General features: G+C 43.8%; 1 protein-coding gene across 4 annotated transcripts in view; it reads right to left on the bottom strand.

Moving 5' to 3' along the window:
* The window catches only part of KDM4C (lysine demethylase 4C), a 282,134-nt gene that overhangs the window by 2,307 nt on the left and 253,270 nt on the right, over positions 1 to 26,557 (bottom strand). For 3 of the 4 annotated variants that reach the window (XM_006100251.3, XM_023763876.1, XM_023763878.1), the window contains 2 exons: positions 6,663 to 6,782; positions 2,781 to 2,873 (listed from right to left, as the gene is read on the bottom strand). In XM_006100251.3, the coding sequence (XP_006100313.1) occupies positions 2,781 to 2,873; positions 6,663 to 6,782 (213 nt within the window). The remainder of the gene's footprint in view (positions 1 to 2,780; positions 2,874 to 6,662; positions 6,783 to 26,557) is intronic. The other variant, XM_023763877.1, reaches the window with a different exon arrangement.

The following is a 26,557-nucleotide window of genomic DNA, read 5'->3' as shown; positions in this document are numbered from 1 at the left end:
TACAATGATCAGAAACCTAAAAGTCATTGTAAACTCCCCCTGCTCCCAGCCTGTCCAGTACCCCTCCTACACAAAGCCCTCCATCCTTTATTCTTAACACCACTGACCCCATGGTGCAGGCCTCACACATCCTTTTCTGAAGCATTGCGACAAATGCAACATTTCAGGCTATCTTCTACAGAACCAGTAGATGCAAGTTCTTTAAAAACTTTCAGACTAAGTGACACTCGTGCTTATAATCTTTCAATAAAGACAACATCCCAACGCCCTAGGCCCGTGGTCGGCAAACCGCAGCTCGTGAGCCACATGTGGCTCTTTGGCCCTTTGAGTGTGGCTCTTCCACAAAATACCACGTGCGGATGTGCACGTACAGTGTGATTGAAACTTCGTGGCCCATGTGCAGAAGTCAGTATTTTGTGGAAGAGCCGGTATTTTGTGGAAGAGCCACACTCAAGGGGCCAAAGAGCTGCATGTGGCTCGCGAGCCAGGGTTTGCCGAGCTGCAGTTTGCTAACCACTGCCCTAGGCTGTACCTATATAACCTGGCAGAATCCTATCCCAAGCTCCGGTCAGACTGACTTGTTTCAGGTCCCGGCCACACTACTGGCTCTTTGTGCAAGCCTATCTTTAGATGCACTGTTTCCCTTGCATGGAACAGACTCCACCTTCTCTGCCACAGGCAAATCTGAAGCCCTCCTTCAGGGTCCCTGTAACAAAGGGGTCCTCAAACTACGGCCTGCGGGCCACATGCGGCCCGCCGAAAACATTTATCGGGCCCGCTGGGTGTTTTTGCTGCCGCTGCCTGTCCTGCTTAGCAGCCGACTCGTCCCAGGCCCGCAGTGCGCATGTGTGGAATGTCTGAGGGACAGTGAACTGGCCCCCTGTTTAAAAAGTTTGAGGACCTCTGCACTTCCCACGGCAGTGCAGTGGAATGGGGGCAGTGGCAAGGACAGGGACAGGTGCGTTTCTCCCCATCAGGGGTTTCCCAAAACCCTTAAGGGTGAGGATATTAGGGACTGAGTATTGATTTTACACATTTTCTCAATACCAAGCAATATGCCCAGCTCTCGGCCACTGCTCAGTAAGTGTTAGTTGGGGGAATGAATGTGGGTTTTTCTGTTAGGATCAGGTAAATTCTACATTAGAAAGCACTGTTTTTGTTTCCTAACTCCCTACTATTTTGCCTCCTAAAATCATTCCCAAATGGTTTTCACTGAGTTGGATCACACAGAATAACCAACGTGTAGACTAGAGCATCTTACTATGTCACTGAGGACTCCTTCCCAGGTTGGTGACAGAGGCACAGTCCGGCTTTTAGGGCTTGAAAACATAGTCAATCGTGAAGAAGAGACAAACAATGGAATAGTTACAATGAAGCTTGAAAACTAAAAAATGGCTCAAGTGCCCAGCTGGGCATGCTCCCTGCCAGCTGAGACGGTTACCCAGGGCAACAGGCTGCTTCCAAAGGTCCTCAGACACTACCTTGTTTCGCCCAGGAAGCCTGGTGGTTGGTTGGGCACCCTCTGCCACTGGGAGAAAACATTTTTGCTTCATTCTTTCTGGAGACAGTACTTCCTCTGAGTAATCTTTCCCTTTTATAAATGCCCACATTATCAAAGGAGAAAATAAAACATCAATAGTGTTGCCACTGTGTGAGAACAGCAAAACTCAGCCTCTCAAACACAATAAAACCGATTTACCAGTAGCTCTAGTTAATTATGCACTGTTGCTATGGTTATTTTGTGAGACAATAAAAGGTAATGGGGCTGTTTCTGAAGTTAGTGGGAAAGAACCCAGCACCATCACCGAGGTGGACTGCTGACTCCTTTGAAAAATTTCTTTCCAAATCAGCATGTGTCTGAATGAGCACAATTCATTAAAACATGGAGGCCACCCAGGGAGGGCTGCTAACCCACCCCTCCTTAAAACACACAAAAGAGGTTTCTCTAGTCATAAATATCTCCCTTCAATGAGTTTTCCAATTAGATTTGTTTCACCAACTGGAAAAAAAATAGCAGTCATAGACAAACTGCCCGAGGGCCAGAGGGCTGCATATCAACCTGAGGGAAAAGCCCTTCCTTCCTCCAACAGGAGGCCTAAGTCTTTGACTCAATAAAAGCACTGGAAGCAAGCTGGACCCTGAGCCTTTGTTTCTGAAGATATTTGCATGAAGCTCAACTGTGTGACATAACAGGATACATTCAGATTATATATGTGACATATATTTTTCACCGCCGTTTCTTAACATTTTTTCCGCTGATAATTTAAAAAAGAAAAAGTTTGAATTTGGTCTAATTGTTCAGAGAAATGGACCTTAGAAAACTCAGGAGCTGAGTTCAAATAAAAGCACATGAGAGGGTATCCTGGTACTAGAGCCAAATCTACTGTGGAACAAAGAGATTGTGGTCAGAGAAGAAAGCAGACCGATTTCTTTTAATTCGAATAAGAAACAGTATGTGAAATCTGTAAGACCAGGCACATAGAATGCTTAACCACACATGGATTAGAGAGTCAAAGACCTGAGAGACTTCCAGAGGGCTACTCACTCCATTTCAAAATCTCTAGGCGGTCAAAAAAGTGTGTGTGTGTGTGTGTGTGTGTGTGTGTGTGTGTGTGTGTGTTTAATTTAAAAACAAAGGAAAGGGGAGGAGAAGGGAGGGTGGAGAGGGGAGAGGAGGGAGACTCTATGGAAGATACTCTGTGAGACCCAAGCATGTTTCCCGCTGGAGAGGATAAGGGAACTACAGGGCAGATCCCTGAGTGCCATTTGCCAGCACTTACAAAACGAGCTTTCACTCTCTTGGGTAACTCTTCGTCTAGAGTGTAGATGTCCTCTCTCTTCATTGCTATCTGGGATCCATCTTCAAATTCAACCTAATGAAAAGTAAGACATCATGATATATATTAAAAAACAAATAAGCACTGACCACTTTTTTCAGGGTTCCATTGAACAAGCTAAAAAGAAAAAAAGGATAAAGCAGATAAAGAAAACTGGCCAACAGCCAAGGAAGGAAGTTTGATAAGTTTCCCTTATCCAACTAAGAATCAAACAAGCTAAAAATTCTTGAAAATGACTGTCTTGGAATATGTGATGTAAAAACTTTATCCACCACAGCAAAAACAAAGAACAGTAGCTGCCGCTCAAGTAATTGCTCAGAAACTGAGACTGTAGCCAATTTGGGACGGGCCGGGCCTGTCAGTACCATCTGATTCTTTAAGAAGTTCTGACAATCTAAGAGGGAGGGCTGTTTCTCCATGAGAAAGAAATGATGATAAAATAATCCTCCCAGATAAAATAATTTCTCAAGTTCTTACAAAGCTTTTATGTTCTGAACTCACTTTTGTCAAATCCAACCAAACAGCCAGAAAAACCCCAGGGTCTCACCCTCAAAACAATTAAACCGCACTAATGTGTAAAAAACATTGTTACCTAAAATGAAAATGTTTGAAAACTTTTTTCAAGCTAATCATTTGGGAGCAATAATTTCAAAACCAGTTTTTTTTCCCCCAGCATTTCAGCAGATTTTGTTAGAGAAAAGGGCCTAAGTGACACGGGTTTACAGAAACCTAGAGCATCTGGGGGAAGTTCATCAGATGCCCTATTTGCAGGGATTGTTCTTGGTTCATGTTTAATCCCAAGTTCACTCTTTTAGGGGAAAACAACAAAAAAGATGCAAACAGGGTGGAATACCTAATGTGTTCTAACTCTGAAGCACTCAGGATATTTTTTGAAGTCCCTAACTTATCTGTTTGTCTGAATGCTTTACTCTTAAGAAATAAAAAATGTTTGCACTTCCAGTTAAAGGTAAGTTAAACCATGGAGCTGAGCTATGTTTATAAAAAATATGCTGGAGTTTAAGGAAACATTATAATAAATTACACAACCCTGTTACCATGTCCTGCTCACATCTGACTAAGCTGAGCGGGGGGTGGAATTAGGCCTCCCTCGCAGGAGAGCTCTGCTGACTCCAGGAAGGCTGAGGCGGGAGGCTCCTCTTCCAGGCCTTGTTTTAGCACAATGGTTTCTTTAATATTTAATTAGGCCAAGGTGTCATCTCATTTACACAATCTGATAGCATAGCTAGAACAACCTGTGCCTACCTTTCTTCTGTTTTAGATAATTTGAAAATTGTTACAAGGGGAAAAGGCAATTATAAAACAAAAGGGGAGTGTGCTATGGTGACTGATTATCCTGGCTGCCGGGGACTGAGGGGTCTCCCGGGATGCAGGACTCTCAGGGCTAAAATGAGGGGCTGCCCCTGCACTCTGGGGTGGTTGTGAACCATGATTAGGACAGAGCTGAGAGCAGATTCTGGCCCTTCCCTTGACAAGATGTGTGCTCTTAGACAAATTATTAAATTCAATGGTCCCTTTTGGCCTCATTTGTAAAATAAGAGTCAAAACCACCTACCTTATAGGGCTACTGTAAGGGTCCAAAAATGCATATACTTAGGATATTTATCACTGTGCAGTAGTTATTTTAGTTATGTCTATTTTTATAAATGTCTTCGCTTATTCAATGGTGAGGTTGAATAGACACAAAACACAAACTGATCTCAAAAGGCCACTTGGTTTAATGAGGAATTTTAAACTGCTTGTACTTGAGAGCTAATTTTAATAATAGTCTTAACTTTTTTCATTAAGTCTATGAATGTGCCCACAGTTCTGTTGATAGGCCATCATAAATTCACCTGAAGTTCACACACTGATTACTAATTAGCCTGAATTTCAACATGTCCTCATTATACTTTTCATGGAGCAAACAGCTTTGCTACATGTGAGATGCTTTGCTTTCGCATTTATTGTCTAATTAAATGTAATTATTTTCTTTTGAATGATGTAATATTCAATAATGCCTCTTTTCGAGGAACCACCAGTATTATCAGCCTATCTTGTGATTTTTGTCCAGTTTTGAACATCCTGATGCAAAGATGCTCCAGCACTTACCCTATTATAAACTAGAGGCCCAAATTCGTGCACCAGTGGGGTCCCTCAGCCTGGTCTGCAGGATCAGGCCGAATCCAGCTCTTCAACATCCCCCGAGGGGTCCCAGACTGCAAGAGAGCACAGGCCGGGCCGAGGGACCCCACCAGTACACCATTGGGGCTGGAGAGGGATGCAAGAGGTTGGCCAGCCAGGGAGGGGCCACGGGAGGGCTCCAGGGTGTGCCCAGCCAGTCTTGCTCAGTCCTGATCAGCCGGACCCCAGCAGCAAGCTCACCTACTGGTAGGAGCGGCCCCTGGTGGTCAGTGCACGTCATAGCAATTGGTTGACCAGTTGACTGTCTGCCCCCTGGTGGTCATAGTGAGCAGTTGAGCTGCCTTAGCATATCATTAGCATATTAAGCTTTGATTGGTTGAATGGCCAACCGGACGACCAGACACTTAGCATATTAGGCTTTTATTATATAGGATGACCTGAACCCGTAAGTTAACATTGCCACCAAAGCAAAGGGGAAAATAGCCTACACACACACACACACACACACACACACACACACACACACTATATGTACATGTCCTCTCCTCCCCACTCCCCTTGCACTTTTCTAGACTTCAAAAAATGTTCTTCCCTAAGTTTTCCAAACTTTTCTGAATACTTTTAATGACACTGAGCTCATCCCTGGTGCACTGTATTGCCATGTACTCTCTTCCATTTAAGCCCCTTATTGATCTTTGAACAACTTCTCTGCTGAAATTGGCAGTCTTAGCATTCTCAAACTGTTATTTTAATTAAATCTTTATTATTGAAAGTATTACATATGCCCCCCTTTTTTCCTCATTGACCCCTCCTGGCCCACCCCTGCCCCACCCTATTGTCTGTGTCCACAGGTTATAATTAAATGCATCTTTGCTGGATCTCTTTCCACCCAACTTAACAGGCCTGATCCTTCTTGCTTTTTCTCCTTTTACTTCAATCTTCCTGTTTTCACTCTACTGCTTAGCCTGGGCATGTTGATTCCACCTCCGTGTTACTGAAAGAACTGCAGTGTATTGGTTTCAATAAATTTACTCCCTTTTAACGTCTTTCTGAAGGAATATAAAGGCATGTGTGCTACCCATGTTATTTTCCTTGTTAGAGCTTAACTCATTCTCACTTTTGATAGGGATAAAATTCATTTTCTAATTGTATACATACTCTAATAATGTAGCGTGCCCTTGTGAGCAAAATATCCAACTGATAGTTGTACTCTGCATTAGACAGCACTCCTTTAAGGTTGGGTGTACAACTGGCCACATCTGTGTCAACGCACCATTGGTTTATGTTTGCTGAGGTGCGCAATGGGCATCTCAGGCAAAAGCCACAAATCCAGGGGCTGCTGGTGGTGAACAGCAGCTGTTGGCTCTGGTGAGATAAACCAGCCAACTAGGCTCTCCCCATATCATGAAAACATAGGAAAGCCGCCTAGCATCCAGCTGCCTACCCTTCCAGCCTAACAATGTTCCTTACCATTCACCAAATGTTATTAGCGTTTCCCAGTGCCAAACAAGGTAATAAAACTCTAGTGCCAGGGTCACCAGACATCAAGTCTTTGCCTCCTTTACAAAATAAGAGGTACCCCATATTGATACGGTTTACTGATCACAGCACAATGGATATACCATCTGCCCTCTGGCTTCTCCTGTCCATCTCAGCAAGCATCAAACACTGCTCAGCACTCACCTGGTACATGTGGGCCACATTCAATCCGAGATATTTCGCCCCATAGAGTTTGCCATCAGGCCACTTGACTTCAACAACTTCTCCCTCGGCAGGAGGGCCCAGCTTCACACAGTCTCGGCTCTGTGGAGTAAACAGAGACAGGCTTTTCAAGACAAGTGTCTAAGTGACTGCAGTTAGAACTCAGCAAATGATGAACTCCTGGCAATTAAAAGGAGTTATTGCTTCTGTGTTTTATGGATTATGATCCTGCATGGGTGTTCAGGGGAAGAGATATGAGCCAAAGGAGTAGTTAAAGATTCAGCCTACATCATAAAGTTGCAAAGGAACCACCATAATCCAAGCAGGAAAAAACAGCAGCATTTACATTTGTTATTTGACAAAGAATTGTTCAGAGGGTGAGTAAAATATACATAAAAATGCTTTAACTGAGGAAAAGACCAGCTAATGATTTATAACACCTGACATTTATGTAGCATTTTGCAGTTAACAAAATGCTTTAACATACATCTCATTCCATTCTCATGATTGCTCCATGAAGTAGGCAGAGGTTATTAATTACCCCATTTTACTGACAAGGAACCGGAGCTTCTGAGGAAGCTCCGTTAGGGAGGAGTGGAGCTGACAGAACAAGAGCTGAGGACACCCAGGTAAAAGTGGGGAGGGGGGAGAGAAGGAAGATAGGAGTAGAATGAGATGCCAACTAGGAGGCCTTGAGGAAGAAGCAAGGAAAAGGAACACAGGGAGAGATTGCAACACAGCAGGTGAGGCTGAGGGCATGCCTCCTGTGAAGACCTCAGGACCTCCCCCAATAGGTATTCTTCTACCGGCATCTCCCAATAAGTGACTAGCCCATTTCTTTCCACAGGTAATCATGGTAACAGTTATTCTATTCAACACTGCCTCCTCCTCAGAGTAAACTGAATTCATCCTGGAAAATGCTTCTTTTGGGGGACGGGGGAGGGGTACAGGTAAAACAACAAAATGCTTTCATAGACATAGTTGCAAACTCTTAAATTTATGTGTTCAGTATAGCACAATACAGTTTTAATACAAAGGAATTAAATACTTGACTACTTTGATAAGTTTTTTGCACATTGAGCAATTCACGTTTTGCTAATACTGGTGTTTCACTCATGAGGCAAATCCGACTGATTGAAATGCACACTTGACCAATCAAGCTATAAATGCAGGTGGGGCATGATTCTGTGGTACAATGAGAGGCACACACAGGAAATATTTAGTTGTTTATGATAAGAAATCCACCATGTGTTACTTTTCATTATTAATAGAAATTCCACATTATAATGGAGTGGCCATTTTATTGTTGGGGTCGGAGTATACATGAAAAGCTCAGCTATTCATTTTTCCCTCCATAGGCTATGCTTCCATTTAGAGTTATGGACAAAGAAAACAACTGCTTAGAGGCTCGGCAGAATTGACCATCTGTATCGAATTAGGCCAATAAAAATTAGTTTATTCTTGGCCTTCATAACATTTGACTTCGGGCATGCAAAATTGAAAGGGCAGGCTGTAGAAATGTATTCCATCTACGTCCCTGGGTTTATCACCTTGCTTTCCATTTCCCTTCCAAACATGTATGTGGTACAGTGGGGCTTTGACTTACGAGGTGCGCAATGGACATCTCAGGCAAAAGCCACAAATTCAGGGGCTAATTCGTTCCGTGACGGAGCTCGTAACTCAAATTACTCGTATGTCAAATCACTGTGACATTCGCTGCGCCAACTAGCGGTGGGGTATCTGAAGCTGGCTCATAACCTGAATTTTAGCTCGCAACTCAAAGCAAAAAATCGGCCGAGAGACGGCTCATATCTCAAAAAGCCGGGACACTCGTAAGTCAAGGCCCCACTGTACTAAGAACACTAGACGGTGTAACTTCTAAATACATGCTGTCTAGTCTCCTGGGTTAGGGAGCCACATCAGTTCTGGGCTAACTCTGAGCTGAAACCTGGATACTGTGGTGATGCTTTGGAACAAGAGTATGTTTCTTCCCTCTCCTCATATTTCCTTCCACGTGCAGGAAGCTCCACTAGGGTAATGCTCCTGGCCTTTTTTTCTACTCCCTCATTCACTCACTCTTCTAAGAGAATAAAGAGTGACTTAATTTTATGTTGAGTTCTGAAGGAGAGTGTATTTTCCAACTATGCTCCATGGTGCCTTGGCTGCCACAGCAAACTCGCAGGGGCTCTGTGGGATATTTTCAGAAGCATAGCAACACTTACTACTGTTAACTTGTTGAGACGGAACTTAATCGATTGAACCTTTTGGCATTTCTTTTAGCCTGGGGGTACTGTAAAAAATGTGCTGAGAGTGCCTGGCTGGTGTGGTTCAATGGTTGAGTGTCGGACCATGCACCAAGAGGTCACCGTTTCGATTCCCAGTCAGAGCACATACCTGGTAGTTTATTGATGTTGATATTTCTCTCTCCCTTTCTCTTCCTCTCTCTAAAAAAATCAAATAAAAACATTTTTTTTTTCAATGTGCCAAAATATCTGGGGGCTGTGAGCCAGGGCACTTAGGCAACTCCGTCTTAACCACTTACTTTCCCTTTCTCTTTGGAGCCACCCTGTGTTCAGAGAACTCATTCTGCTCTGCTCCTTCTCCCAAGAGGAGCTGGTGGTGTCCCTAGGAGCTCTGTCTAATCATAGGTCCAATATTAGGAAACCTCTTTGCCTACAGTTATAAGCCACACTCTACAATATCTGCTTTATTTTTAATAAAGATTTTTTAAATCTCCAAATCCTGACTTGTCTCTGTATATTGCTTTTCCTCGAGGAGGATAAGTTCTATTTATTGGAGCCTTCTTCACTCCCAACAGAGATTAAGTCAAGGCCTCAGGGAATTATGGGGGCTACACTCCCCGTTTACTCATCCACCAAAAACCACCACCAAGCAGGAGAGTTAGGACCTGAGTTTTACAGTCTTAGCCTGGCCTCTAAGACCTTCTGACTCAGCCACAGCTTAGCTTCGCTCTGTATCAGCCACAAAGATCAAGTTCAATTCATAATCTTCCATGTCAAAATCTAGGGAAGAGACTTCAGCTTGCTTCCTCAACCTTCTAGCTTTTAGAACTCTGTTTTTCTTTATTCCTAGTAGAAAAATAAAGGAAAAGAAACACAAACCAACAATATAATATAACATTTTTCTGCACCACCAGGAGGCACTATTCAATGTCATGAGGGCCACTTCTCACCCTTTGCCAGGCCCTTTAGCTGGAAGTGGATATATTTGATTTGCAAATGCATTTGTTTAGTGAGTATTATTCAGTATTTAAATCCCAGCTACTTTCCAAATAGATTTAAGGCACTCATAGTAATACGCAAAGAGTTATTTCTGTAACATCTAGTTTCCTCCATAGAGAAATGGCTTCAATTCATCAGGTGTCTCAAAGTTTGAGTTCACCAGAGACTTGCTATGACTACATGGAGTATAAAGCATTTAAACAGAAATGGAATCAGGAACATTTGAGCTGATGAGGAGGAGTTGAAAGGTTTGATATTTAGGTTTTCCTGATCCCTCCAAAGCAGAAGCTACTGTCACAATCACTAGTCTAATATCTATTTACTGACCACTGACCGTGTGAGCCACTAGAGGGATCAACAGTGTCCAGCTCTCAACCCACAGACAGACAGGGAGCATCCTGTCTGCACGCCGAGGCCTGACACACTGAGCTCCACAGCTCTGTGGGGTGGGCCTCAGGGGCCCTGAGAGGCTGAAATAGGCAGGGAGCACGTCAGCTTTGGCCCCCATGATTACTTCAACCAGAACACAACTTTTGATTTATAGATTGAGTTTCTGAGTAAGTTTTCATGTGGGAGGAAAAAATTTTCTGTTAAAAATAAAAGGTATGAAAATAAAATGTCTAAACATGAGAGGATTTAGTTTGTGGAAAACCACAGCTTGACCCTGTTTTAAAGGTCTTCCTGCTGGCTCCCATGTCCCTGGCTGTGCCCAAGGAATCAGACAAGCACAAGCTTCTTAAAGCGTGGTCCCAACCTCTGGAACACACATGAAAATTGAGACTCCAGCCCCCTCTCCAACAGTCCTAAGTGACCTGGGCGAGTTTTTAAAAGGATTCTGGAATCTGAGATGTTATATTATAGGATGTACATGCTAACAAGGTCTTTCCTAATGCAGCTGGTAATGTGCTGCTGGAGCAAGTACACACCTCTGCTGGAAAATTACATGCATTAAAAACACTGACTGATGCATTTTTCTCAGTTGCTGTCTAGACCCTCAGAAGCAGTTTGCCCTCACCTGACAAAAACAGCTGTTTACCATTTGCAGTGTTGCCTCCAGAGATAGATAAACGTCCCTAAAAATCTGCCAGAGTCCTGTCCATGGGGACACAGGTGTCTAGAGCTGCCACTAAGCCAGTATCTAGAATACTAAATAGATGATGTGAAAATAATAATCACAGTCAAGGGAAGACTTTTGGCTTTGATTAAAGGACTATGATTAAAGGACTGAGATGGGTCACTGATCCAGGCAAGAGGACCGTTCATATATTCCTGCCAATGTCAAGCCAAACTCCTATATTGCTCCACCTACTACAGAGAAAAGCCAACTGCCAGTCTGATTATCTGAATTCTGAAGTTGTGTTCTTGGAACTATTACTGGGCACAAACTTCTACAAGCTGCTGTCCTTGACGGTTACCTGTCTCACACCCTTCTCCCCACCCATGCCCACCTCTCCTCCTATCAAGTATGAACCAAGAAGCAGGCAGCCCTATCAGTGAAGCTGCACCAGGTGAAGACACGATGTGTGAATTCCTAGCAGTTAATCCACATATAGTTTGGAGCCTGTGATGCACCCCCCCCAACCCCACCCAGGAAAAATGCTTAAGTGACCAGGAGCAAACTGGTGCCGGCAGCTGCTGACATTTTGGGGATAATCGGCTGCTCATTACTGGGCTCTGGCAGGGTGAACAAGACTGACTGACAGCCAGGTACCAATCAGGCTGGCTATCTGTCATTTGTTTGGCTGCCCAGCACCTGAATCCCTTTCTCCCCTTCAGAGTCTAAGTGGGAGCAGAGCTGGCCTGGCATTACTGATGCTGGAAAACACCAGATACTCCTTTGTCCTGCTTCCCTGGCAGCAAACACTGACAGGGGCCTGGCCAGTTGGCTCCCCTGCCCAGGATGTCCAACCTTTGACCAGGGATGCAGAGAAACAGAAGAGGAGAGGACACTCTCAGAAGGCAGCACTAGCAGCCAAGGGCAGAGTCCAGGTTCAGGCTGACCACACAGGGGCAGGTGGCTGTGTCCTCCCTGGGCTGGTTCTGTGGCCGTGTCCTTCCTGGACTGGTTCTGTGGCTGTGTCCTCCCTGGACTGGTTCTGTGGCTGTGTCCTCCCTGGGCTGGTTCTGTGGCCGTGTGCTTCCTGGACTGGTTCTGTGGCCGTGTGCTTCCTGGACTGGTTCTGTGGCCGTGTGCTTCCTGGGATGGTTCTGTGGCCGTGTCCATCCTAGACTGGTTCTGTGGCCGTGTCCTCCCTGGGCTGACTCTGTGGCCATGTGCTTCCTGGACTGGTTCTGTGGTCGTGTGCTTCCTGGACTGGTTCTGTGGTCGTGTGCTTCCTGGACTGGTTCTGTGGCCGTGTGCTTCCTGGACTGGTTCTGTGGCCGTGTGCTTCCTGGACTGGTTCTGTGGCCGTGTGCTTCCTGGGATGGTTCTGTGGCCGTGTCCATCCTCGACTGATTCCTGGACTGGTTCTGTGGCCGTGTCCTCCCTGGGCTGGTTCTGTGGCCGTGCCCATCCGGGACTGGTTCTGTGGCCATGTCCTCCCTGGGCTGGTTCTGTGGCCATGCCCATCCAGGACTGGTTCTGTGGCCGTGTCCTCCCTGGGCTGGTTCTGTGGCCATGTCCTTTCTGGGCTGATTCTGTGGCAGTGTGCTTCCTGGACTGGTTCTGTGGCCATGTGCTTCCTGGGCTGGTTCTGTGGCCGTGTTCATTCTGGACTGGTTCTGTGGCCGTGTCTGCCCTGGACTGGTTCTGTGGCCGTGTCCTTTCTGGGCTGGTTCTGTGACCATGTCCTTCCTGGTTCTGTGGCCGTATGCTTCCTGGACTGGTTTTAGAAGATTGTATGTTTCTATGGATTGATCCATTTTGTCCAGTTTGTCCAATTTATTGACATGTAGTTGTTCACAATATTTTCTTACAATCCTTTTGGTGTCCGTTACTTCTCCTCTTTCATTTCTCACTTTATTTATTTGTGTCCTCTCTCTTTTTTTCTTGATGAATTTGTAACAGTTTGTAAACCTTGTTGTTGTTTTTCAAAGAATGAGTTCTTGGTTTCATTGATCTTTTATATTGGGCTTTTTTTAAGACTCTATTTCATTTATTTCTGTCTGATCTTTATTATTTCCATTCTTTCACTCACTTTGAACTTCATTTGTTGTTCTTTTTTTTCTAGTTCTCTTAGTGTAAACTTAGATTATTTGAGATTTTTCTTATTTCTTTACCAACAGAGAAAATTCTGATTCAGTCGGTCCAAGGTGGGGTCCCAGGCTAGATGCCCTCCCAAGCAAACTGACGCTCAGCCAGATGGAGAATCACTGTGAGGCCGTCTCCCAGAATATACACTCCATATTCTACATATAAAGAAAAAACTGATTCCATGCTGCTTCCTCTATCGCTTCTCTATAGTGTGAGCCTTTTAACAACCTGAAAGAAAATTTGGAATGTTTCTGCACTGAGGTATCTTATCTAACTGGGTTCTGTGCTAGGTATGAAACAGTCACTTCGGCCTGCATGATAAAGGATTCAAGCCAATCCACTTCCACACTGATCCTCATAATTCTGGGAAAATTCCAAGTCTAATGTCCTTTTTAATTATTTTCTTCTTCTTTTTTTTTAATGGAAACACACACACCCCTTCTATACTCTGAGATACTCCAGTTGTCTCCGTTAAGCTGAACAGCTAATTCTTTTCCACCAGTCCCACTTTGCCAGCATCCTGACACACCTGTCTTCTGGAAGACAGTGTCTTCGCAGAAAGAACAGCACTGACATTTGGTGGATTCCTGATGATCACTGGTTTGTTAGTATATCCTTTCCCTCTGCCATAAGCTGAGAGTGAACACATGCCTGATAAAGGCACTGAGGTTGACATGGAAAGTTACTACATCAAGCTTCAGAAGGAATATTTCTAACAGAAGTTAATTCCTTATGCTATTAGAAACAGGTGAGATTCTGGCATGCAAAAGCTTTAAAAGGCATAGAAAGTATAAAGTTAGGCAGTTTCTTTGGAAATTAACTTTCTGGTTCTTTGAAGTGAGGAAGCATGGAGAAGTCGATAACCAGAGTCAGGGGTGACATTGGGGAGCTGATCTAAACACAAGGGCATGTGAGGGAGGGACGCAGGGCGGCAGTCAGCATGTGTGGGCAAACAGGACAAGGCAGGAGGCTCTAAAAGCCAACAAAGGGTTCTCTGCATTCTAGGAATTGGAGAGTATGAACAGAACGAAAAGCATCATTTATTCACCAACTGAGACCCTTGCCCCTCCTTTCCTCTCTCCCTCTTTTCTCCTTCACTCTGGCATATACTGACTGCCTCCTCTGTGTCTGGCACTGAGCTCAGCATTGGGAAAACGAGACTAAAATGGTCCTTTAGAGGTCCTTTCTCCCAAGGACTTCAGAGTCCAGCAGGAGACTCAAACGTACACATGAATATCTACAATATGAGGCACTATATCACCCTCCATGTAAACTGAATTAATCACAGTCCCCATTTAAAACTCGCCTGCACTCACCTGGCTAGGTAAGCTGTGGTGCGAGCAGGGAGGCAGTGCTTAAAGACAGGTGCCTCAGGGAGCAGCGAGCTGGGAGCTCCAGCAATATTTTGCAGATCACTAGTTGGAGCCTCTGGCATCAGCAATTCCATGTTGTTGGTCAGGCTATCGCACTGACTGTATTGAGTGGTGTGGCCAAGCCACGGGGCCAGCGCTGTGGCCCAACCTCTGTCTCAGCCTCTCAAGAGAGTTCTGGATGATCCCACCAACAGTCCCGATGCCCCATCACACCAGGGGCCAAACACAGTCTTTCAACTTCAATTCCTAAAAGCCCTTGATATACAAACTACTTGAAGAGGAGGTTTATATATTTAAAGCTTTCTGATACTTCTTTTAGATGGTCTTTTAATAACCTCTCCTTTGGTAAAGGCATAGAAGATGTATAATTTCCAAGTGTTACTAGGAGTCTTGTGCTCAGGGACTAGTCCCTCTGACCAAGGTGCTGACTACAAGTTACTGGCCACCACCACCACCAAAAATAACCACAGTCACAAACACCACCTGTGTGTTTATTATGTGCTGGGCACCATCCTAACTGCTATGTACATCGTATTTCAACAATTCCAATAATAATCCCAGCATTTACCTCAAAGTTATGGATAAGATAACTGGTGTCAACTCCCATGCCCGGGGTTGTATGGTTGTCTGCTATACATCCAACTCTTCCCAGCATGGAAAGACAGCAAGCCCACAGTTAAGGACTGCCCTGGGTGGCTGCATCCTCCTCCCATTTATCCCGCACACACTAATGCGTAAGGACCCTAGGATGAACACTCCACACACCCAAATAAGGGTATAAGATTTCCATCTGCAGAAGACAGATCTTTCCCCTATTTATAGCTGTTGGAAGAGGCTAAATGCATTAGGGAAATATAAATATTTATTGTGTCAATAAAAACTTATGTTGCAAAATGGAGAAAGACAGGCTTGAGGTGAATATCTGTAGTGGTTTCTTTAAATAAAGGTCAGTTCCAAAATCGGAAAAAAGAAAGATGCCAGGATAAAGGTAAAGGTAACCCTTGGGGGGAAAAATGCCTCCCCTGTGCTCCCATCCCACCCAGTGCGGGGGGGGGGGGGGGGGGGGGATGCTTTGAGATCAGAGCACAGCACCAGCCAGCACTGGCCCTCCCTCTGCAAGTTCCCATTCTGTGCAGTGTATGTTTCACCCCTAGAGCACACGCTGGACTCACACACAGGACAGTCATGTTGAAGCAGCATAGGCAAGTGCTTCCAATGTCCCAAGTCACACTGCCTGGGGTCAAAAGCTACTAGTAGTTTACCTCTCTATGTCTTGGCTTCCTCATCAGTCAAATGGAGATGATAATACAACCTTACCAGGTTGTTGGTAGAATTATAGCTAATATACAGGCTATCCAAAAAATGTATACATACATGCCTAACAGCTGATATAGTTCCATTGATGTTTCTTTCTTTACAGATTTAACCCATTGGAATTAAGTGTGTATACATTTTTCGAGACACCCGATAATTTAAAAGAGAATAGAAAAGCAAAGCACAGTGACTGGCAGCTGGAAAATTTGACATGAACTGTGACTGAATATAATTTATATCAACAGGGAGCATCTGGAGGATGATAGGAAGGGGACAAAAAACCTTGGTAGAAGGTGACGCTTGGGATTTAAAATTGTGAAGAGAGAATGCAGTGAGAAGCCAATAATTACTATAGAAGATCAGAAAATGTTAACCTAGTTGAAATCCAAAACAACCCATTCGGGTAGGTAAGCAGTACAGAAGTGCATGACGTGCCCTGGGCAGGCATTCACTCAACACCTCATGTTCAAACACCTCTTGGGCTCTAGAATCAGTGGTGAGAAAAACAGATGTGGTTTTTTACTTCGTGAACTCTGGTGGAAAATGCAGGCATTAAAATAAATAACAAAACTTGGTGTGGTGAACACAATCTATACTAATAAAAGGGTAATATGTTAATTAGACTGGGAGACCTTCCAGGAGGTCTTCCGGACATCTTTCCGGACAAAGCCATGGTGGAGGGGCCCAGGCAGAGGCGGTTAGGGGCGATCAGGCTGGCAGGGGAGGGCAGTTGGGGACGAGCAGGCTGGCAGGAGGGCGCAGTTGGGGGTGAGCAGGCTGGCAGTTGGACATTCCCCAAGGGGTCCCAGATTGGAGAGGGTGCAGGCCAGACTGAGGGACAAACCCCCCTCCCCTCGTGCATGAATTTCATGCACAGGGCCACTAGTACAATATACAGATGATGTATTATAGAACTGTATACCTGAAACCTATATGATTTTATTAACCAACTAGAGGCCCGGTGCACGAAATTCATGCATGGAGGAGGAGGAGGGGGGTCCCCTCAGCCCAGCCTGCACCCTCTCCAATCTCGGTGATCGGGCCTAAACCAGCACTCGGACATCCCTATCACAATCCTGGACCGCTGGCTCCTAATCGCTCACCTGCCTGCCGGCCTGGTCATCCCTAACTGCCCCCTCCCCTGCCCCGCCAGCCTGGTCGCCTCTTACTGCCCTCCCCCCTCCCCCCCTGCCGGCCTGGTCGCCCCTCACTAACCCCACTGCCGGCCTGGTCATAGGCAGTCATATTGTGAGGGTGTGAGGGTTAATTTGCATATTATCTTTTTATTATATAGGATGTCACCCCAACAAATTCAATAAAAAATTTAAATAATAAAACAGAAAGATAAGTATAAGAATTGCTATGTATGGAACTACAGTGTAAAGCAGAAGCTTTTAACAGAAAGATTATTAGCATAGTATGTGGTTACGGTGTCTCAGAGGGCTTCAAGATACCTCAAGATATGGGAGAACTAACATGAAAATTTGACACAAGAATGTGAAAGAATCCAGATTAGGAAAATGAGTCACAATTTAAAGAATTCTCAGAAGGGTCTTTTAAAAAAATAACTTTTTTTCCTGATCATAAAAATAAAACATGCTCATATGGAAACTGTAAGAAGGTGGTAAAGTTGAAAATCATAATCACCTATGATTACACTCTCCAGAGATCATCAGCAACATTCTGATGCATTTCCTTTGAGGATTTTTCCCTTTTCATATTTATATTTTATTGGTAATTGGGATCATACTGTATGTCCAATTTTGAGCCTGATTTTTTCCATGTATATATGAGGCCATTAAATACCCTGTGAAACATGATTTTTAATAGCTGCGTGAATATTCATGGGGCCCTCCTCCTGGCTGCAGGGGGAGTGCCCGGTGGCCAGATCAAAGGAGCAGAGCTGCCATGCCTGCCTGTGTGGTCAGGGTCTGGCACTGTGTTCTCACACCTCAGAGCAACATTTTGAGTAGGACATTGTCCAAAAAATCCCATCCTGAGTCTCCCGGAGGAAAAGCACTCTGAAAACCACTTTTTCATTAAATCATTCATTCCTTGTCATGACAAATATGTACTAATTGATTCAGGCAGGAGGACGGTTTAGTTTGGATTTGAGAAGACTCAGGAGAAAGTTAATAGCTCTCTACAAGCTGTGAGTGAGGAGAGAATATTTTTTGGTGGTTTTTTTGGCGGGGGGGGGGGGTCAGTTTTGCTCTAGAGGTCACAAAGCAAGACTGGCTCATATTCAGAAGCAGTATTTATTTTTAAATAATTCTTTATTGTTGAAAGTATTACATATGTGCCCTTTTTCCCCCCCACTGACCCCCTGCCCCAGTACTTCAGCACCTTATTGTCTGTGTCCATGGGTTATGCATATATGCATACAAAGTCTTTGGTTGATTACCCGCCCACCCCCCCCCCCCCCACTTCACTCTGAGATTCCACACTCTGTTCCATGCTTCAGAGGCACTATTTAGAATCCACACGAAGAAGTCAATGCTTCCTAATAATTACAGCAATAAATTGGTAGTGAGCTACCTTTCGCTTGCAGTGTTCAACAAAGGGCCTGAGAACCACTCACCAGGGGATGGCAGAGGAAACTGCCTAGAGTGGGTGGAAGTTTAAGGGTCACAGAGGAGGAGGGGGAGGGAATGGAGTGGGTTAAAGGCTGCGGTGGGAGGGGACTGCACACTTACCCCTTAGCCAGTCTTATTCATACAGCAGCCCTGAATTGAGCCATGGCTACTCAGAACTTCTAGAGAAGAGACATCTTGGCTAAGATTCTCTCATGGAAAGACCTGCCCACTGGAAATGACAGGCAGAGCTAGGATTATGGTTCTGAAATGTCCCAAGCCCTTATCTAAGTGCTCTCTTTTTCACTGAAGTGTTGGGAATGGAGTATGCAAAAGAATGGGGGAAAGATCAGACACAGATGACGGTTATTATTCCCTTAATCCAGTCTCAGTCACTCTCTGGCTAAACTCCCTTTGCTCTTTATACCAGCTTCTGCTGTGGTCAAAGAAAGGGAGCATCTTTCTGGACCAACACCCCAAAGAGGAGACCTACTCATGCAGCACTACCTTACTTTCTGGTGGGCACACAGAAAGTCTGCTTTAACTTAACCCAAATGGGTGAAACAAAAAGTGTAGGATTAATTACGACTGGGCTGAAACCTAAGAATAGCTTGGTCTCCAAATGATACTGCCGTACAGAAATGACAGACTACCATGTGGTAGTTATGCATGTGGAGTTATGTAAACAGCTATTTCCCAGCTTCTGGCCTCACATTGCCCACACAGGTAGTCTTTAAAGCCTGGAATTGTAAAAGGAGAGCCTGTGTGTGTGCAGAAGAGTGGACAGCTGGCCGAGGCACAGACCCATGCTTATAGTCAGAGCTGATTACAGATAACTGCATTTCTCCTCGCCAGAATCAGAGGAAGTCTATGAGAACTCCTAGGTCAAATGCCCCCATTTTAAAGAGAAGGACCAAAAAATGAAATGACTTGCACAGAGTCACGACTCAGCAAGAGATGGCTACAATTTAACTTTGCATTTCACAGCCAGCAGTGCAAAGTTTTAAGCAAATGAGTAACATCTGGAGAGGATTTTAATGAGAGGATTAAAAAGGAGAACCAGAAAGGGGTGAAAGAAAACAAAAGGATTTGGGAGAACATGATTTGTCAAAAAATGTCAGCTCACATTACGTTAAATTCAGAAGCAGAGAATCCTAAAGTATATGTGTACAAATGAAGTAATCCGGACTGGCCTCAAAGTTGCAAATGTGCCTGAGCATCGCAATACAATGGGAGCAGTTGTACTCTATAAACCAGTGGTTCTCAACCTTCTGGCCCTTTAAATACAGTTCCTCATGTTGTGACCCAACCATAAAATTATTTTCGTTGCTACTTCATAACTGTAATGTTGCTACTGTTATGAATCGTAATGTAAATATCTGATATGCAGGATGGTCTTAGGCGACCCCTGTGAAAGGGTCGTTCGACCGCCAAAGGGGTCTCGACCCACAGGTTGAGAACCGCTGCTATAAACACTTTCCATGTAAGCTACTGCTTCTATCTCTGTTCATTTAACATGTCCTTCCTTTCAGGTTTAATGCAAATGCATAAACTTAAACAAGCATGTTCATAACAGACTGTCTCGTGAAGAACAGAATGTAATTACTACCAGCCTCTTTCCTCACAGGCTAAATGGGAGACAGATAAATAAGATGGTTGAGGAGAGGATAATGCATCAATCTATTTACTCAACATTATTACCCCTACAGGGAAAGCAGAAATTTCCGAAACTCCCCAAATGATTCTTGTGTTGTCAAAAGACTGTCAAATCGAAATAATCTTAATGTGAAATTAAGGAGAATATTGCCGTTTGTAGGTTTCCAGAGAAGAATGAAAATAGTACGTAGATAACACACCACTGTCAGATTTATCCAAACATGAGCTTTTAATTCAAAAGCTTAAGAATACATTAGAGGAAGGCAGTGAATTTGGCTTTACTGATCACACTCTAGCTTGGAATAAATGCCTACTTCAGCATTACATTGAGGATTATTTTATGCCCTTTTCCTGATAAATAACGAACCTTTGAAATACTGACTACTCTGTTCTTTTTTATGCCAGATATTAATCTTTCTTTAAAGCCTGATTCTTGCTATAATCTGATTTGCTTAATGAACACTGAGTAGTCAGTCAATTAATATTTCATTTATGATATTTTTTTCAATCTCCCTCTCCTCCCCCCCCAAAAAAAAATCCTCTGTGAGATTTTGTTAGCTTCCTGTTACTTTCCTTGAAACAAATACCCATAGTATTAAATTGATACAGATTTGCATGTACTGGCAACTGTGAGCCAAAAATATGTCAAATGGGGGGAGGGAGTGCAGGATATATGGGTATATGAAACAGGGGATCAGTGGAGGTGTTGATGGAGCCAGAACAGCTGAGCCTGGCTTTTGTAGGTAAAAATAAGAGGTGGAGAACAAGCCCCCAGGGATGATACTGTGAAAAATAAACATGGAAGTACAGGAACATAAAAGGTGACAGCTTTGCCAACTACCAGTCTAAAACATCCATCACTAACAACTAATTAGCAGTAACATTAATAGTATCCAGAATGTGATTCCTAGCTTTTTAGCTTTTAGCAAATCAACATGATGCCAGGTGCATTCAAACAAACAAAGATCTGCACGCGTGTGCACGCACGCACACATATGCAGTTTATCTATGCATGTGAACACCTTGGGATATACAAGCAGCAGGTGGGACGGCACCCAGATGTGGGGTGCTACAGGACTACTTGTATTTTCATCTCAAACCCTTCAGTATTTCTTTTTTAAATATATTTTTATTGATTTCTAAGAGGAAGGGAGAGGGAGAGAGAGATAGAAACATCAATGATGAGAGAGAACCATTGATCGGCTACCTCCCGCACGTCCCCACTGGGGATCGAGCCTGCAACCCAGGCATGTATCCTTGACTTGAATTGAACCAGGGATCCTTCAAGTCTGCAGACCAACGCTCTATCCACTGAACCAAACTGGTTAGGGCTGTATTTCTTGAACTTCAGCCAGCCATGGGTGTGTTATGCACAACACTGTACATATGCAATTGTTAAATATTAGCTGCTAATTCTTGTTATTACTCCTAACCACACACATTTGTCTACCAACATGTCAGTGACCCCTCCCGTTAAACGAGGATATGAATCTAAAAAATAAGGGGTGTGCAGGACTCTGGAAGGGTATGCCATCTCCTTCAGAAAACGAGAGCTCTGTCCTGGCCAGGTAGCTCAATTGGTGAGAACATCGTCCTGATATGCCAACGTTGCAGGTTCAATCCCCCATCAGGGCACATAACAAGAATCAACCAATAAATGCATAAACAAATCAATGTGTGTGTTTTCTCTCTCTCTCTCTCTCTCTCTCTCTCTCTCTCTCTCTCTCTCAAATTCATTTAAAAAAATTAGTCCGGCCGGTGTGGCTCAGTGGTTAAATGTCGACCTATGAACCAGAAGGTCAAGGTTCGATTCCCGGTCAGATCATATGCCCAGGTTGCAGGCTCTATTCCCAGTGTGGGATGTGCAGGAGGCAGCTGATCAATGATTCTCTCTCATCACTGATGTTTCTATCTTTCTTTCCCTCTCTCTTCCTCTCTGATCTCAATAAAAATATATTTTTAAAAATTAAAGAAAGAGAAAAAAAGAAAATGAGCTCTTCCTAAGGCCCACAGCAGATGCATCATCCTTACATGGTGCAAGATGTGGGAGCCCTGGGGTGGGGGCGCACAGACACTGAAGGCAAAGGGGAAGTAAAAGTCCCAGGGGAGGAGCCAAGGCTGCACGCACAGAAAACAGGGTTTGGCCATCTCAATACATGAGTGCTCAAGAGAGCTATGGACTAAGGGAGTTCTGATGAGCTCCACAGTGAGGCCAAGTGTACGTATGTGTGGTTACCTCAATTAAATGTTTGTGTGTCAAGATGAAAGCCCCATAAAGAGTTAAATATGACTCATCAATTTTGGTGGCCATATTGTCATGTTGAAGAATTACTTGGGCAAATATTCACTGTTTTATCAAATGGGTGAGAGTGAGGTAATTATGTGTGAGTGTGCATGTGTGTTACAATATATCCATTTAGAGATGAAAATGAAGGGCCATACTATTTTTGAAATATAGGATTTCTATTCTCACACGGTGGGGCATGGGCTTTCCACTCAGCCCCTTTCAACTCTGAGACAAAAAATAAAACAAAACGCCAAACCTAAGCTTTGGAAACTAGGGGTCTTGGAATGGCCCTAAATGCAATAAATGCAGTGAAGCTGGAGTGACATGGGAAGTTACCTGTCAGTCAAACCTGAGAACAGAGATCACTGACCAGAATGGGCAGGGACACTGCAAGCCCAGAAATATTTTGGATACATAATCCCCTCAACAAAGGAGCTCACTCTTTTGGCTCTTGGCTCTCCCACAGCCACGAGGACCCCACATACAATGGACTAATGGACTGCGGCTGGGAATATAAACTAAGCTAGCCTGATGCTGGACTGGACACCTTCTCCAAAATGGAGCAAAAACTCGTCACTGGCTCTGATTTTAGCCTGTTAAAAGCAAAATGGGACTTCTTCCCTGGCAGGAAAAGGGAAATGGGACCTTAGAAACTCAGGATTGTAATTCCACAAGAAAAGCTTTTTACAATACCTCATTTCTCCCATGCAAGTCTCAGAAAATTCCTTTTCTCCAGATATCGTAAGAAGCCCACTTTGATAAGCCACAGATGGGAACAAGCACCTCTCCCCACCAATAACAATTCTACCCCCTTAAATGTATTTCAGATTCTTCCACTTCTCCTAACTTAGTCCAAGCTACATTATTTCCTCTGATCTACTGCAATGCTCTCCTAGCCGGCCTCCCAGCATCCACTACCACCCACTCTCCAATTTATCTTCTCCACTATAGCCAAAGAAAGTGCTTCATACAAATGTCTTCATGTTGACTTCTGCTTAAAGACCATCAATGGCTTCCCCCTGCTCTTAGAGTAAAGACCCCATCCTATAACATGGTCTTCAGAGCCTAACCTAGTCTGGCCCTTTTCTCCTCCTCTCGGCTTATCACTTACCTCTTTTAATAACCTGAGCAACTCCTTTCTGCCAACAGCCTCTGTATGCTTTGCCTGGAATACTCTCCCTCTGCCTTTTGTCTAGTTAACACATCCAGTAGATCTCAGCTCTCACACTGATCGCTTATCTACATAAGGTTGGTTTGTTTTCTACTACATGTTCTTACAGAATTATATTCCTATCATCCTAGGATTTATCTCAATTTGAAGTACATTTTTATTAGTGTGACTGTCATATGTTACTCTTTCCCAGTAGGTTATAAATTCCATGAGAGCTCAAACCATTTCCATTTTATTTCTCATCATCATAACTCCAGAATAGGTACTCACTATAAACAAAACATTTTCATAAGGCTACTGCTTATTGAAGAGTAAGACATCCCTTGGCTACAGAATCCATAAATCACCGAATCACCATATGTAGGTACCCAGATATGGATTATCAATGGTCTGCCCTGCGGGAGTTTCTTCTCAACAAAAGGAAGCACCTCCTGGGGGAGCATCAGCCTTCCACATCAATACAAGCCCCTCACTCTTGGAGAAAAAAGAGAACTTGAGCACCATACACACTGTTTCCCTATCCTCATTATACCACTTTTAGACGAAACCTACTCTTAGATAATGGTTAGATATTTGCCCTTCCAACTTCATGCAAACAAAGAGAAAAGCAAAACACAACATAAAGCAAACAAAACCCTGTAAAAACATAACTAATGACGTGGGATAGAGTTTCAGCATAAATAATACAGGAAAGAGGTTTTACTATTATTGAAATAAATTTTAAAACTCTAAATAAAATATTAAATTTCATAGACAAATCATTTAAAAATTCCTTGCCAAGGAAGAGAATAAAATACCCACTAAAAAGCAAAGTTATAGCCCTAGCTGGTTTGGCTCAATAGATAGAGCATCAGCCTGCAGACTGAAGGGTCCCGGGTTCAATTCCAGTCAAGGACGCATGCCCAGGTTGCGGGCTCAATCCCCAGTAGGGGACATGCAGGAGGCAGCCGATCATTGATTCTCTCATCATTGATGTTTCTATCTCTTCCTCCCTCCTCCTCCCTCTCTGAAATAAATAAAAACATACTTAAAAAAGAAGAATTAGCAAAGTTATAGGGTCTTGTAAAGCTTCTTGCATATATATATATATACACACATACACACACACACACACACGAAATTCATGCACTGGGGGGGGGGGGGCGCGCGTGCGCGTCCCTCAGTCCAGCCTGCATCCTCTCCAATATCCTCAGGGGATGTCCGACTGACAGTTTAGGCCCGATCCCATACCAGCAGTCAGACATCCCTCTCACAATCCAGGACTGCTGGCTCCCAACCACTTGCCTGCCTGCCTGCTTGATTGTCCCTAATCGCTTCTGCCTGCCAGCCTGATCACCCCCTAACAACTCCCCTGCCAGCCCGATCGACACCTTACTGCTCCCCTGCTGGTCCGGTCGCCCCCAACTGCCCTCCCCTGCCGGCCTGGTTGCCCCCGACTGCCCTCCCCTGCAGCCCTGGTCCCCCCCAACTGCCCTCCCCTGCCAGCCTGGTCCTCCTCAACTGCCCTCCCCTGCAGGCCAGGTCCCCCCCCCAACTGCCCTCCCCTGCTAGCCTGGTCGCCCCCAACATGCCTCCCCTGCTGGCCTGGTTTCCCACAACTGCCCTCCCCTGCCGGCCATCTTGTGACCACACAGGGGCAGGCATCTTGTGTGAGGGTGTGATGGTCAATTTGCATATTATTGCTATATTATATAGGAGATATATATATATATACACACACACACACATATATATATATATCTTATCTCACTATAGAATGTCACCTATTGTTAATGGCACTCACATTCATTCAGAGTTCTCTTGAAGTTCCTATTTCAACAGTACTTCAGATATTGGTTACTTAGCATGCAATCACTAAAGCCTGATTTGTTATGTGCTAATCACTATTTTTATGGTATAAATCAGATAAACCGCTTTAGAAGACTTGATTTTACCTGTAAAATAGAATATCACATATAAAGGAATTATTGGGTCACATTATTCTTAATTAAAGGCTAAAAAGGGTAAATATCAAGCATGTTTTAAAAACAGTTACCTATACATATATCCTGAGAACTATACTACTGGAAATATGCATAATTTAAAACCCCCTTCCCTTTTGACAAAGTATTTGCCATTAATTTGCAAAAGTCATCTTTTTCAAGCACAGATCACATAAGCATTATTTATTAGTGGAAAATCCTACTCAGACCTGAAAAACCATGTATAAATCATTTACAACACATTGTACTATTATAACATTTAGAGGAGTTAAACATCCTTTATGTTTAATGGCCCTAGATAAGATATCTAAATCATAGAAGACTTAAAAACGTCAATATCCTCCATTTTATAGAAGCCAAGAAATAAGATGGTGCAAAGCAGTTGATTTACAGAAACACACACAGCCAACAAAGGTTAGAGCAGGTCATAGCTTCCAAGTTTTCACCCACTTCTTAGCAGAGAGCATTTTCTGACTGTGGGAAAGATTAAAATGTGAAAGAAAAAAAATGTACCCAATCCAATCTCTTTCCACATTTCCTTATATCATTGTTCTCCCTTTACCCACATACTCTGATCTCAAAATATAATTTGTTTAGTAAAACAAAAGGCCACATTTAATAGTGGTTCTGTGTCACCTGATAAAATCAGCTAAACTCTTTCAAATAAGATGTGAAAAGGAAATAATAAAATGAGGGCAGTGTCAGTTCATCACTAAATAGACAGTATTGACTTCTCCTGGATATATTTGCCAAATAATAACCTAAGTTCACTCTATTACCAAAATAATTTAAACCCTATGGTCAAATAGGAACATACACTCTGTTAATTTATGAGCCCAAAATCTTCAGGGATGTGTTATCAATGTATATGCTATATCCTGGTTGGGTAGAGGGTCTCAGGTCCTCAGTCAGGAAAGTGCCGCTAGGGCACCACTCCTGAGCAGTCAGATGCCATGTGCGCCATTCCTGAAGAACCCCCAACCAACAAAGTTTCCAGAGCCTTCCCTGGCAAATTTCCATTGATTCTAGAAAAGCCGTGGTAGGGGCCGGGGGGAAGGAAGATAGTTATGGGCATCAGTCTGG

Source organism: Myotis lucifugus, unplaced genomic scaffold (genome assembly GCF_000147115.1).
Source record: "Myotis lucifugus unplaced genomic scaffold, Myoluc2.0 scaffold_305, whole genome shotgun sequence".
Classification (NCBI taxonomy): domain Eukaryota; kingdom Metazoa; phylum Chordata; class Mammalia; order Chiroptera; family Vespertilionidae; genus Myotis; species Myotis lucifugus.
The sequence above is the reverse complement of the archived record's forward strand: the minus strand, read 5'-3'. Positions and strand labels throughout refer to the sequence as shown.